Below are 15,377 nucleotides of genomic sequence, written 5' to 3' on the forward strand. Positions count from 1 at the left end.
TTTAAAAGATGAACTTGAAATTCAAAGATTTTTTTTAAAAATCCATCTTCCATAGTCGAACAATATAATTTAAAAAGGAAAAAAAAAAAAAAAAAGAAAAAGAAAAAAAAAGAAAAAAAAGGGAAAAAAGAAAAAAGGAAAAAGGAAAAGAAAAAAACACCAAAATTCAATAAGATCCAATTTCTGGTCTTCAAGATTTCTTCACCTATTAAGAAAAAAACAGAAACCTTCCCCCATCTTTATTATCTGTATAATAAAAGCATACTTGTATGTAAAAATATATAGTGTTTTATGTATATAATATACACATATACTAACTGGCTTATACACATACATACAAACACACACACACACACAAATGTGTAGAAATAAAACATCTGGGTAAGTTTCCTTTTTAAAAATACACTATAAAAGACTGTAGATTTGAGTACATTATAAAAATAGTGAACTTACATACCCAAGTAGCACGAAGCTAATGTTACACTAAATTTTGCCCAGCCCACAAAATAAAGATGAAGGGAAACCCTTATACATATATCAAGGTGTATAAAATGATGTATCTATATCATCATCAAGGAGTGTTTAACCAAAAAAGATAGAAACGTATAGTTATAGAGTAACTACAGAGTGGTGCAGCAAGCTGTAGAAGGCAGAGCAGCATTATAGCCATTCTGAACTGGCACTGTCAAAATACAGAAAGCTTTTATCCAAGGGAAGACTTTTTTTTTTCCTTCTTTTATATTAACACCAGCCCTGTAAGGGCTTGCTTATGCAGCCTAGAACCAAATTCTTTACTACTGATGGCTATAGCTTTTAAAGACTATAATTATCCATTTACTCCAGTTAGTAAAAGGGTATATTTTGGAGTTGAAATTTCATTTCACAATGGTACATTTACCATTTAAGAATAAAAAAAAAAATTTTTTTTGATGTACAGAAATGAGTTTTCTAAATTTTTGAAACCAGCCCAGTAACAAAGCAATTTTGATTCTCACATAATAAATACTACATAATTTCTAGGCTAAATCTTGCCAAATACTATCCAAGACAAAACTAAAATCAAAACTTAAAAAAAAGTGGACACCTTTTACTCACACTTAATACTAGTCAATTTTCCAGGATTTTTTTGGGCAGGGAATATCCCCAAATCTAAAATGAAAAAAAGGAAAAATTGGGATCTTACATTAGTTATTCAGTCTGAAACTTCTAATAGACTTTTACTAAAAGTCATCATTTTCTGGCTTCCCACTCAAATACAGAAACATACTTCCAGAGTGGAAAGGGACCTTTAAAGGATCACTGGGATTAATTCACTTATTTCACCAATGATTCCAAACACATGCTGACTGCTTATTTTTAGTTAAGAATATACAGTGGCCAAAACAACTTCAGTTAGTTAATATTAATATTATGGATCATTAAGTAAGTTTTTCAAAAGATCACCAAAAATTAAAAAAACATTCTTCAGGAAAGGCAAACTGGTTTTGTTTAAGTATGCTCACAGGGCTTATAATCCAATCCTGTTCAACAGTTTCCAGTTTTGCAAACTTTTTACTATTATTAACCCATAAATTATGCAAAAGCACCTATATAATCTTTACTTTATAGTTTTATCCTATATATAAGGTTAAAAAGACAATTCAAAGACTAAAAATAACTATTTTCCTAATTGTTTCCTCTCTTTCCCTTTTATATAGATTCAATCCTAAACATAAAGGGTAATTCTATCATGCCCAATAATTTGAAATTATAAAGCTGACCAGTATGAGGAGGCAATTAGAAATTTCCAAATAGAAAACAAATTTTTCTTCTTTTTGCCAAATTATAGCATCAGGGTTTTAAAAGATATAGAAAAATGGGGAGAGGGAAGGAATACCAATTTAGTATGTTATTGTTTTTCTCAATTCATTGGTTTCAGAGTAATCAAACCTCTCATGCTGGAGGAAATTTTTATTTTAATTACTAGTTCAATCTACCAGTCAGAAATAGCCTAAGGCCTTTCAATGCTGCACTATATTTTTTTAATTAAAAAATATCTTTTCTTTCTCAAATGATATAAACATTTTCAAAATTTCCAAGGTCTAACATTAAGTTTACAACTGTGAAATCTTTCGAGTTAACCTTCATTTTATCAACATCATATTGTCTCTGAGGAATTTCCAGCCCTTTTTGTTTTTGGGTTTCCCCAGATTCAGTTTTGTGGCTGCTTGTTTTTAGAGATAGGGGTCTGGCTCTATTGCCCAGGCTGGTCTCGAACTTGTGGGCTTAAGCAATTCTCCCGCCTCAGCCTCCCAAGTAGCTGGGATTACAGGAGTGAGTCAACATGCTCGGCTGTTTTTGAAAGAATGATTAGTATGACTATATAATAACTATAGCAGTAAAGATACAATAAAATAGCAAAAAAGTTGCCCATTTTAAATGGAGAAAGGAAAAAGAAATCAAGACAATATTTCTTTTTCATTGCTTTGAACAACCTTATTCTGGGGATCCTGGCTTAGAACCAATGCAGAATAATCATAGTTAACATTTTTCAAGTTCATTTTCAGAAACATCAGCTGTTCTATATTGTCAAAGTCCAGGCTCATGATCTGCTTTGGATGGAAGTGGCTATTTGAAGTAAAGATACATTCAGATTGCCAACTACACATGGGGCAACTTAGATACTGAATAGCAACTTGGGTCAAGGCTGGCCATATGCTCAGTTTCCTTTGCCAATAAATCAAAGGATCATCACCTCCTGAGAGTTCTGAATACTTCTCTTTGAAGTACTCATCCACTATTGCTATTGCAGAAGGAAACATGAAGCCTTTGCTTCCAATGGCAACAGTGTCTGTGGCTGGGATATCCATGGAACCTGAACTGGAGGTGCCTTCTTTTATAGATGAGGTATATGAATCAACTCCTACTGTAACTAAGGGATCAGATGCTTCTGAAGCTGCTATTTGACAGGTTTCTGGTGAAGATTCCATATAATTACAAACCTCTTCTGCAAGAATCTGTTTATAAATTTCTAAATCAGCACCTTGAGGAAAAAAGTCTTCCAAACTGTTCTTAAAGCAAGGATCTAACAAAGTAGCCAAGATACAAGGTTTGGATTTGAGCATGGCACTTAGTAGGGTATCAGTTTCAAGTTTCAGAGATAAACTATCAACCAGATTGAGGGCCTGAGTAATACCTCTGACTTGAAAATCTTCTCTGAGTTTCTGAAGGGAAAGGAGTAGATGATGGATTAGGGGTAGCACCTGATTCAATCCTGTGGTCTTTACACTCACTTTCTGAGTGGCTTCCTCAAATGGTTTAAGAATATCACAAACATATGTCATTAGAGTCCACTGAAGAGATGTGAGCACAACTCCACTGGCTCTACCAAGACTATGGTGAACTGAGTAGCAGTGCTCCAAAAGCCACTTTAACATATAAAAGGTAGAAATCCAATGGCCAGTTTCATCCTGCTTCAAATTCTTCCATGGAAGCTGGTGATCATTTTGGAATTCTTGCAGTATCTGACGGGCCTTGACTGAATGACTAAAATGATGACAGGTTTTCCTAGCAGCCACTAACATATTCTCGATGCTTTTGTGCTCACAGAAAAAGTCCTGAATGACTATATTTAAACAATGCAGGAAGCAGGGCACATGAGTAAAACCACCATCTTTGATTGCATGTACCACATTAGAGGAATTATCAGAAACAATGAAGCTAGGGATAAGGAAATTGGGAGAAAGCCACAGACCAATCTGGTCATTTAATTCTTGTAAAATGTTTGTTATCAAACAGTCTTTGGCCAAACCAGTAACACAAAGCACAGCCCACTTTCTAAAATTGGGGATCCTGCCATTATTGGGAGAAGAGTCAGTTTCCAAAGAGACCCAGTGTACAGTCACAATGAAATAGTCAGTAGATGGGTCATGGGTCCATATGTCAACAGTCAGGTGGATCTTTTGACTTTGGACATTCTCTAAAGTTAAGAAAATCTTTTCTCTGACACAGTCATATAACTGAGGTACAACCTTAGTGAAAAAGTAAGTTTCTGATGGCAATCTATAGTCAGGAGCCACAATCTGCAGGAACCTCTGAAAAGCTGGAGTTGAGAAGTAGTTGTAAGGATGCATATCCTCCACAATCATTTGAATAATTGCCTGACTTATTTGACTTGAGGCTGGATTTTCACAATATGTTGCTTCTCTCTCTTGTTCATGCATGAGACTGTCTTGCTCTACAACAGGAATAGGACTCTCAGATCTATTTTCAACCTCTAACACAGGAGGTTCATCTGAATCAGAGTCACTAAGATCCTCAGCTGTTAAATCTTGGCTGCCTGTAGACTTCTCTCCATGAGTATCATTCAAAAGATCACTGCTCTCAGTCTCAGTCTCATCTAATCCATTTCCAAGAGCACCACTGTCTTTGTTGGCAACCGCCCAATGGATGGGATGTGTGGCCTGCAGGTGTCGTTGAAGTGTTGAAGTTCCTAAGTGGGAACCTGGCCTACCCCGGCTCACACTTCTTTTACATATATTACACACAGCTCTTGAGATGTGCTGAGGGTCAGTGTAAAAAAAGTTCCAAACTGCAGATGTCTTGGCTCTGGTTCCAGGAATTAAGGCATGCTTGACAATGTTACTTTTGATGAGAAATCTCCCTCTTTCTGCCCTTAGGGCATCAGATGCTGATTTATCACGTTTCTTACCCATTCTATTATCATCTAATGAATCAGCAGGAATATAATCAAAGCTTCCATTGCTTCCAGGAGAAGAGGGAGATAAAGATACATCCAAGCTAAAGTCCTCCTCCCCACTAGTGACTCCAAATTTGTTGGCCCTGGTCCAGTGAGGTGAATGCCTTGCCTGCAAATGTCGCTGAAGAGTAGATGTACCAAGATGACTGCCTGGTTTACCTCTGCTAACACTTTTTTCACAGAGGTTACAAATAGCCCGCCAGGTGTACTGGGGATCAACATGAAAGAAATGCCACACGATGGAGGTCTTAGCTCTTGTACTAGGTAGATAGATCTGTTTTTCTATATTGCTCTCGAAAAGACTTTCTTCATCCTGTTCAGAGGCAGTGGGGGCTAACAAAGCAGGAGCATCTGCAACAGGCCTTCCAGATCCCAAATCCTTAGTAAATTTCTTGGCAAGGATCAACTTTTTTCGGCGCCTTTTCCCTTTAATTCGCAAACCCTTCTTTCTTTTCTTTTTAGCAGGCAATTTTGCCTCCTTATCCACTCCTTCTGCCACCATCTTTCCTTCTACCACATCTTCTTCGGCTGCATTAGAATTAATGGAAACACATCCCAGAATCCCAGCACCATTAAAAGTTCTGCATCTTCTACGAGGAGAGAGGGAAGAAACTGGTGCACTTAAAGTACATACACTCATTCTCTTTATGTCTCCAAAATTCGTACCAGAATTTGTTAGTGTGTTTATTACTCAAGCAGAAATACAGCTGTTCCTCTCTCCTTGCATTACCTTTTCTCCAATTTCTACAGGGAGTCAAATTCCCTTTGGACCAATGAATTCGAAGCCAGGTTATTTTTGGAGGAAAAATTACAGCAGTGAAGAACATTCCCAAACTCTTTCATAGAGGGCTTTAAGAACCCTTTCAACTTTTTGAGTTCTGAATTCAAAGTCCAGTGTCCTTACATTATTAAAAAACAAAAAAACAAAACTGAGGCCCACTCTCCAACAGTCATAGAGTTGAACTGTTTAGTACCAGCTAAATGCCAGGTCTTTCAAACACCAGGTTCATGCTCTTCCTGCTTCACCAAGAACTATACCTGCTTGAAATGTCTTCAATTGTTAATATTTTAAGATGTCTCATGATAGCCACGATTTTCCCTTAGTTCTGAAATTTTCAGGAAATTTAATTTAAACAAAAACATAGTGCATCATTCAACATTCATAGTTTAGGACTGTGATTTGTCAATACAACCCCCAAAAATCAATTCTGGAAAGCTAAATGAGACTCCACATACTGGTCATTAACAGGAAATGTAGTTGGGCCCTTTCACTTCTGACTATAAGTAGTACATTTTTTAAAAATGCAGATAGCTGGAAAAGATCCTTTGGAAATAAAATTTTAAAACAGGAAAACAAGTTGCATTTTCAATTTGCCGTTTCTACCAAGCGTTAATGTTTTCAGACTGAAGCAGCATTACAGGTTGTAAATAAGTAACTCATAAGTTGGACTCTATATGAACAGTAAAAACTGAAATATGGGCTTTAAACTACTTTCATTCCTTTTCCACGGATCCCTCCCCTTTCCCCAATACCTACACACTTTTACCCTAAAAAGCATCTCTATCACTAGTTCCACCTCCTTCTCAAGGTCCAGAATCAAAGCCTGGAAGATGTCAACAATATGGGCCTTCCCCATAGGAATCCGCACCAATTATGGGAGTTTAGGGGGTGTTCTTCATTACGGTTCCACCAATCCTATAAGGAGAACGGAAGTGTCCCTGTAGCTCTCGACTTCGATGCTCGGGGCTGGGGGAGGGAGTGTAACTGGGGTGGGGAATGGGTGTAGGATCCCGGAATAAGGTCAATGGCTTTGAATGTGGAGTTTGAGAAAATCTCCAAAGTAGTAAGACCCCGGAGAGGAATGAGAGTAGGTCAACTCAGGTCCTGGCACTTGGTCTGCTTTAGGCAGTGAGCGTCCGCTAAACTGGAGAAACTGTTGCCCCGAAGAAAGCAATCTAGTGTCAGTTCGCTCTCCGGGGGTCGGGAACAGTCGGCTCTCGGGGAAGCTCCCAGATTCGCGAGCACCGGATGTGGGGGAGGGGAGGAAGGGTGGTTGGGAAGGGAGCAGGCGCCGTGGGGGTGGGGCGCAGTGGGGTGGGGGTGGGGTGGGGAGGATGGGAAAAGTGAGCGGGAGCCTGGCTCCCAGCCTTCACCGACAAGGGCCGCGGCTGGGAGGGGGTGGTCGTTACCGCGGCGCTGCAGAACCCCGCTCTAACTTCCCAGGCTAGGCCGCGACCCGGGGGCGAGGGGAGGCCGCTGCCACTCCCCTCGCCCTCTCCCCCACCTCCCTGGCTCCAAGCCACCCGGGAATCAAGAAACGGGTCTAGTTACCAGAGAACAGAAACTTTACCGAACCGATGACACTATCTCCGACTCCCGCCTGCTGCCACGTCTTTCTTCTTTCTTAGCCGCGGCCGCCCGCCGTCCTCACAGCAGCAGAACCAGCAGAAACCCGAGACTGCCAGCGTCAAAGATGGCGCCCGGCTACAGCTCAGCTCTAAGACCCGGCCAGTAAAAGTGCCAGCACGACGCAGAGCGCGGGGATTCTGGGAGTTGTAGTTTGCTCTATGAGGCGATGCCTAAGATGGCTTCCCCGGGTCACAGGGTCACGTGAGAGGGGAGGTGCTGGGCCAAGGGGTAGCCTTGGCAAGGGCTGTTTTTGAAAGTTTCCGGGCCCCTAAAACCGTCTTTGATAAAGTTTTGTTATTTTTTTAACTTCATATCAGATAATCGAGAAATAAATGTCCACCAGACCATAAGCGTTCTCATTTTCCTCTTATCTAAATTTGCCTAATGAATATATCATTCAAACCGTGTATAAATTTAATTTAGAAATAAACTTTTTCCACATATTGTTGAAGGATTTGGTGGCTCAGTGGTTGAATGCCCCTGAGTTCAATCCCCAGCACACACACACACACCCTCCCCCCAAAGAGGAAGAGTCCTGAATGTTGAAGGATTTGTGCTTTTTAAAATTATTATTATTATTACTATTATTTAAATGTGAAGACAGGGTCTCGCTAGGTTGCTTAGACCCTCACTAAATTGGGCTGATGCTGGTCTTGAACTTGCAGCCCTGCTTCAGCCTCCTGGGTCCTGGCATTACAGGCGCGTGCTCCCATGTCTGGCTTGTGCATTTACTTTCAATTTGCAGAAGTGAAATTGGGCTTTGGAGGGTTTTTGTTTGTTTGTTTGTTTGTTTTTTGTATGTGTGTGTGTGTGTGTGTGTGTGTGTGTTTCTTAAAACAAAGTTGTGTATCAGGCTTATTAATAAGTTCATGAGGGTTAGGGGAATGAAAAGGAAAACATAAGCAATTGCTGTTCCATTTCATTATAAACATCCTGTATTTTCCATTTGAATGTTTTGATCTTAAAAAAAAAAAAAAAGAATCACAGAAATATGTAGAATAGAAAGTTAAAATCTGGATTAATCTCATTCCTGGGAAATTTAATCTCACTGATTTCACATACATCTTTCCTAACTTTTTAAATATATTACATGGATGTAATAAGAGCTAGAGATCTCTCCGGGTTCGTAGATCAGCAGAACTTGCTTCTGAAGCAACATTTTACCTAAACTTTACTTGGGTGACGATACATTCTGCTACTGCGAAAGGATACACTTGATGGTAAAGCTGATGGAGACTCCAGGCACCTTTTATTTCTTTTTATGCTAGTCCTGTGGGAGTCCCAATCAGATCGCAAATGGCAATCTAAGGGATCCATTAGTCAGGGGAGTCCTGAGTTTCCTTACACTTTGACTTTTATCTTCTTTCAAAGATGAGAAGCCACAACATTAGAATTCGCCAGTCCTTGCCTTACATTCAAAACTCTTGAGATGGGGTCAAGACAGATTTCACTCTGATGACCATGTCAACAAGACCTAACAAGCAGGTTCCTGGTAACCAATTTCTGTCTGTTGTTTGTCTCCACAACACCTAGGGTTCTTTGTAATTTCACAGATGGCTTTCCAAAGAATTTGCAGGTTTTATAGCCAAGGCCTTCACAAGCTGCTGTCCTGGCCTGAATGGCATTCTATATATAGTTTATAGATATAACATATTTCATCAAATTATATCATAAGATGCATTCTTCTTTTGTGAGCCTCCAAGAGAAAAAAATACAAACACACAAAACTCTGCTCATTAAATTCTTACAGGTTGGGCTGGGGATATAGCTTGATTGGTAGAGTGCCTGCCTCACATACACAAGGCCCTGGGTTCAATCCCCAGCACCATCCCACCCCACCCACCAAAAAAGTTCTTACAGGTCATTGATCAGAGATGCTAAATTGAAAAGGATATGCATCTTAGAATGAATTAAGTGTAGGGATGGGCGATGTAGCTTGGTGGTAATGTGCTTACCTGCCTATGCCTAAGGCCCTGGGTTCAATCCCCAGCACTACGAAAAGAAAAGAAATGTGTATTGTAACAATAAAAACAGGCATCAACTATGCATAGGATTTTACAATTTGCTTATTTCCACTTCATAATATATCTTGAATATCTTTTAACAGTCATCAGTACTTATAGGCTTAGAGGCTTACTTTTTTTTTTTTTTTTTTTTTTTTTTTTTGGTACTAGGGATTGAACCCAGGGGTGCTTAAGCACTGAGTCATATCCCCAGCCCTTTTTATTTTATTTTATTTTTTATTTTGAAACAGGGTCTTGTTAAGTCACCTAGGACTTTGCTAAGTGGCTGAGGCTGGCTTTGAATTTTCAATTCTTTTCCCTCATCCTCCCCAGTTGCTGGGATTAAAGGCATGCACCACCATACCAGCTATTACCAATTTTTTTTTTTTAACAACTCCCATCCCCCTCACTATAAGGCTCTTTTTACAGTTTGTTCCATCAGTCCCTTACCAGTGGAAATAACCATATTTCATATTTCAGTTTCTCCCAATGTGGGGAAGAAAAAAATAGGGTAATGGGGACATTGAAAAGGGCAAAAATTAAAAACCTGAGGCTGTTGAGAAGAGGAAGAACTAGTTGGGGAAACCCTATGTCGAGGGAGAATCCATATGGGGATCTCCCCTAAGCCCCCAATACATACACACAAGATTCTCAGAGGTGAGTGTGGGCTTGCCCTTTGGATGTTACAAGTGGGTAAAGTGTCTAGACCATGCACACAATGCCAGATTGCCCATGCTTAAAAAGCACCTCAAACTACAAATGAATTTCAGTTTCCAGATCTCTTTCATAAATAATTACAGAACCATGTAGCATGTTCAATAAGTTTTTGCTTTGAGAGCAAAGTTTTCTAGAAAAAGAATGCAAAATTATTGAGACAAAATTATGTTCACAGTGGCACACACCTGTGATCCCTGCAACTTAGGAGGATGAGACAGGAGAATCTCAAGTTCAAAATCAGTTTCAGCAAAGCCTCAGTGACTTAGTGAGACCCTATCTCAAAATAAAAAATAAAAAGGTCTGGGGGATATAGCCCAGTGAGAAAGCACCCCGAGCTAAATCCCCAGTTCCAATAAAGAAACAAATAAATAAATAGACTATTAGGGTTCAGGATGTAGCTCAGTGGTAAACTGTTTGCCTAGCATGTGTGAGGCTTTGGGGTTCAATCCCCAGTATGATAAAAAGACTGAACTAGTGGTGATGTTGGGCAGGACTCACAATAGAGTCAACAAAGTCTGTTATCCACCTCCCCTCCTCTATTTTTTCTTCTTTTTTAAAATACTGGGCCTTGAACATCCTGAGCAACATCTCTAGCCCTTTTATGTATTTGTTTATTTATTTGTTTGTTTGTTTGTTTGTTTGTTTTGGGGGGGGGCGGTACTCGGGATTGAACTCAGGGCCATTCAACAACTGAGCCACATCCCAAACCCTATTTTGCATTTTTACTTAGAGACATAATCTCACTGAGTTCTTTGCTTTTGCTGAGGCTGGCTTTGAATTTGCAATCTTTCTCAGACTCTGGAGTTGCTGGGAATTACAGGTGTGTGCCACTGTGCCTGGCCCAGCCCTTTTTATCTTTATTTTTATTTTTTATTTTAAGGTCTCACAAAGTTGTCCAGGCTGGCCTGGAACTTGTGATCTTTCTGACTCAGACTCCAGAGTAGCTGGAATTCTAGGCATGTACCACCAAGCTTGGCCCTTTTTCTATTTTATCCTTAATTTGTCCCTCTCTATTTGTTCCTGAAAACCTGATAACAGTACTTGACTCCCCCTCTATTTAAAAGTATGCTCAATTCCTTGTTTCCCTCTGGCATACCTAATTTCTTAATTTATCTTTCTGGCCAATTTCCTTGGCCATTTTCCCACCTCTAACATACTTTTAAATCTATTTCATCTGGATTTTATGTCTCCGTGACTTTTGTGAAATTCCTTTGGTGGGGTCCATTGTTGTAAGTTAAATAAATACTTTTCAGGGTTTATTTTCTCATTATTATTAGACATAACTTATTGATAGTTTATTCTGTGTCAGGCACTGTTATCAGGTTTGTGTATACTACTCTGTTTAATCCTCGCAATAACTCTATAAGATAGAAGCTCAGATAATCCCTTTTTACAAATGCTTGTAAAGTTCCAGTGATTTATCCCAAGTGTCATTGCTGACTGGTAAGTGAGAAAGTCAGGTTTCAAACCAGATCTGTTTGACTCCAAAACATCACAGTCATTTGATCTGTTGGGCCATTTTCTCTTTCTTTCAGCTCCCCCCTCCCTTGGTTTAAAGGACAACATTCTATCTTAGTTTCCTTCCAAACTCTTTGGTTGCCTATCTGTATTCCTTGGCAAGTTCCTGTTTCTCTGTGCTTCGCTTAATTGTTGGTGTTCCCCGGGATTCAGTCCTCTTCAATCCTCATCTTTTCTCTCTGCATTCTTTCCCTGAGTTGTCTCATCCATTTCCATGGTTTCAACTATGAATTAATTATATGTGGTGACTCAGATCTTATCTCGGAACCAGATCTCTGTTCAACTGCCTACAGGATTCATCAGTTGGATGCTGCAGAGGCACTTTTAAGTACAGCACATGGAAAAACTGAAATCATCACCTGATCTGGTCCCCAACATCACTTCCTGAAGCCTCTGTCTTAGCGAATGACACCATTCACCATCCACCTGGTCATTAATCAAGACTTTATCCAATCACTATAATGCACTTTGACTTTATTACCTCCTGGTTTCTTTTTTCTTTTGGTTCTGAGGATTGATCCCAGGGCCTTGCATGTACTAGGCAAGGACTCTGCCACTGAAATACATCCCCAGCCCCTGACTTTACTCCAAAACATCTCTTAAATCTACATTTTTCTTTTTTATCCCCATTGATTCTGACAAGATGAGCATAAGGTCCTTTCTTAGCATCTGGATGGCCATCTTAAGTGACAGCTGTCATTTTAAGGAAAAAGTTCCCCTTTCTGGCCCAAGGGCGTTTCTGAGAAAGGATCACCACTCCCTCATACCAACCCAACCCCTAACTGCCCACGTTAGGACATACCCTGAGCCTCCCCCATAAAAGTCCCAGAACCCAAGCCTGTGTTGCCTCTCTCTCCTATAGAGAGATGGCCTTTATTTGTCAGCTCGTGTGCATCTCTGCCTGGTCTCTGTCTTCCATTTCTCCTTACCCATCTCTCGTTCCTCGCTTTCCCTTCTCCCACCATCCCCAATTTTTTTTTTTCTAGAAAAATTTATCAACAGTGACTAACTGAGGAGAATAGGGCTGGATATCTGAGGTAGAAAGATACTTTTCATTGTGTGTTCTTTTGGTTTGGGTTTTGGTTTTTAATGGAACTGGGGATTGAACCCAGGGATGCTCTATCACTGGGCTACTTCACTAGCACTTTTTATTTTTTATTTTGAGGAAGGGTCTAAGTTCCCCAGGCTGGCCTCAAACTTGAGATCTTCCTGCTTCAGCCTCCCCAGTCACTGAGATTACAGGCATGCACCACCATGCCTGGCTAGGTAGTCTTATCTGTGGTCATTAACACTATTTCCATAAGAGGTCTAAACTTGTCTTTTGTTTTTATTTTTTTGTTTGAGGAAATTGAACTCAGGGGCACTCAATTCACTGAGCCACATCTTCAGTCCTGTTAGCATTTTATTTAGAGGCAGGGTCTCACTGAATTGCTGAAGCTGGCTTTGAACTCGAGATTCTCCTGCCTCAGCTGCCCCAGCTGCTAGTCTTTGATTTTTATAGGTACTATTAACCTATGTAGATCTGTTAAGGGCAGAGTAACATGATTATAGTTATCCTTCTGAGTCATGGATTCAGAATTTCACTTCAAAAGTAAAAGCTAAATTATGCCCAGTATGGTGGCATATGCCTGTAATCCCAGGGGCTTAGGAGGCTGAGACAGGAGGATCACAAATTCAAATCCAACCTCAGCAACAGTGAGGAACTAAGCAACTCAGTGAGACCCTTTCTCTAATAAAATACAAAATAGGGCTGAGGAAGTGGCTCAGTGGTTGAGTGCCTCTGAGTTCCATCCCCTGGTACACTTTATCAAGCCACTATCCTCCAAACTAAAATTGTTAGTAGTAACAATCTTTTAAAAGCTTATCTTTGTATACTCCTAATTGTATCATGATTCTCATCTTTAAGTAAAGATAATTGGATGTTCTCAACACTTTGCATTCTAAGCAGTGCTACTCTGGTAATTAAAAGAATTGGGCATTGGTCACTTAAGGTGTACATCTGTAAACAAGAAACTTAGAAAACTACTTCTACTTTAATCATAAAATATTTTGTTTATTTATTTTCTGGTTGTATACAAAGTATATTCACACCAATTCATATTTTTTTAAATAATCCTCTTTTTTTTTTCTGTCAAGGTCGCTACTATTATGGAGACTTTTTTTTATATATATATTTTTTATTCTTTAGTTTTCGGCGGACACAACATCTTTGTTTGTATGTGGTGCTGAGGATCGAACCCGGGCCGCATGCATGCCAGGTGAGCGCGCTACCGCTTGAGCCACATCCCCAGCCCCCCCCCCACCTTTTTTTTTTTTTTTTTTTTTTTTAAAAAAAAAGAGAGTGTGAGAGAGAGAAGGCGGGGGAGAGAGAGAACTTTTTAATATTTATTTTTTAGTTTTCGGCGGACACAACATCTTTGTATGTGGTGCTGAGGATCGAACCTGGGCCGCACACATGCCAGGCGAACGCACTATCGCTTGAGCCACATCCCCAGCCCACCAATTCATATCTTTATACTTGTACTTTGGATAATAATGTCCATCACATTCCACCATCATTTCTAACCCCATACCCACTTCTTTCCCCTCCTACCCTGACCTATCTACAATTTGTCTGTTCCTCCCATGCTCCCCCTCCCTACTCCACTATGAATCAGACTCTGTCTTTCTTTCTCTCTCTCTCTCTCTCTCTCTCTCTCTCTCTCTTTCTCTCTCTCTCTGTGTATCTCACTATTTTTTATTGAATATTTGTTTTTTAAAATAGTTTTCCATGTTTGTAGCTTGCTATTTATCTTCTTTTTTATTTATGTATGACAGCGGAATGCATTGCATTTCTTATTACACATATAGAGCACAATTTTTAATATCTCTGGTTGTATACAAAATGTATTCACACCAATTCGTATCTTCACACATGAAACATTTCATTTAGTTTTAAGACAAGAAAGGAAGACATAAAATAGCAAATCTAGATAGGAAATCTATGTCACTTAATATTTTATAATTGTGTTGGGCATGGTGGCACAGGCCTGTAATCCCAGCAGCTCAGAAAGCTGAGGCAGGAGGATTGAGAGTTCAAAGCCAACCTCAGCAATTTAGGGAGCCCTTAAGCAATTCAGCAAGACCCTGTCTCTAAATAAAATATAAAAAAGGGCTGGGGGACTGGGGTTATAGCTCAGTGATAGAACACATGTACCTATCACCTCTGAGGCATTGGGTTCAATCTTCATCACCACATAAAGATAAATAAATAAGATAAGGGCATTTTGTCCATTTACAACTAAAAATATTTTTTAAAAAAGGGCTGTGGGTGTGGCTCAGTGGTTAAGTTCCCCCGAGTTCAATCCCCAGAATCAAAATAAATGAATAAACAGATAAATAAATAAATTTATAAATGGATAAAAATAACCAGTTATTATAAGTTTTTTTTTTTTTTTTTTTGTGTGTGTGTGTGTGTATAGAATTATGTTCTACCTTGCAACTAGGATGGGAATTTGAATTTATGAAGAGATAATTAGGAAAGCCTGATGGTCCTATTATAATACAATCAATCATAATAGTTATCCTAAAATGCTTCATACAATGAAAATAAATAGTTTTGTCAATTACTAAACATTCTTCAAAATTCTAACCATAGCTGTTCTAAGATTTTTTTTCCTCATTCACAGTTTTGATTCTTCTCTAAAGAAGATTGTTTCTTGGTTCAGAACTACTACACAAAACTGGATTTGCTTTGCTCTTGTTAATTTTGTTTTGTAGTGGGTACAGTAGTACACATCTGTAATCCCAGTGACTCAGGAGGCTGAGGAAGGAGGATCACAAGTTTGCAGCCAGCCTGGGCAAATTAGATAGACCTTGTCTCAAAATAAAAAATAAAAAGGGCTCAGTGGTAGAGTACCCCTGGATTCAATTCCTAGTACCACAAAAAATTACTTTGTATCATAAAACTTTATAACTGTTGCCTGATAGTATTTTGCAGAAACACAAGGTG

At 39.3% G+C, this 15,377-nt stretch overlaps 2 protein-coding genes across 3 annotated transcripts; both read right to left on the reverse strand.

The window, feature by feature from the left end:
* Nucleotides 1-568: 568 nt before the first annotated feature.
* LOC143379471 (uncharacterized) lies at nucleotides 569-7,177 on the reverse strand. Of its 2 annotated transcripts, none has more exons than XM_077105116.1 (2): nucleotides 7,090-7,177; nucleotides 569-1,149 (listed from the first exon to the last, which is right to left on the reverse strand). In XM_077105116.1, exon 2 carries the CDS (start codon nucleotides 668-670, stop codon nucleotides 572-574), a length of 99 nt encoding a protein of 32 aa, XP_076961231.1. In that variant the 5' UTR covers nucleotides 671-1,149; nucleotides 7,090-7,177; the 3' UTR covers nucleotides 569-571. The 2 variants fall into 2 exon arrangements, with proteins under 2 accessions (XP_076961231.1, XP_076688217.1); XM_076832102.2 differs by having other exon boundaries at nucleotides 7,071-7,141.
* Zbed6 (zinc finger BED-type containing 6) lies at nucleotides 1,143-7,040 on the reverse strand. Its single transcript, XM_076832099.1, has one exon. The coding sequence runs from the start codon at nucleotides 5,376-5,378 to the stop codon at nucleotides 2,439-2,441; it is 2,940 nt and encodes a 979-aa protein (XP_076688214.1). The 5' UTR covers nucleotides 5,379-7,040; the 3' UTR covers nucleotides 1,143-2,438.
* Nucleotides 7,178-15,377: the final 8,200 nt, after the last annotated feature.

Source organism: Callospermophilus lateralis, chromosome 13, assembly GCF_048772815.1.
Source record: "Callospermophilus lateralis isolate mCalLat2 chromosome 13, mCalLat2.hap1, whole genome shotgun sequence".
Lineage (NCBI taxonomy): Eukaryota > Metazoa > Chordata > Mammalia > Rodentia > Sciuridae > Callospermophilus > Callospermophilus lateralis.

Bases quoted from the DNA above. Each gene is read 5' to 3' on its own strand.
- LOC143379471 (XM_077105116.1), bottom strand. From the start codon at position 670: ATGGCTATAATGCTGCTCTGCCTTCTACAGCTTGCTGCACCACTCTGT.
- Zbed6 (XM_076832099.1), bottom strand. From the start codon at position 5,378: ATGAGTGTATGTACTTTAAGTGCACCAGTTTCTTCCCTCTCTCCTCGT.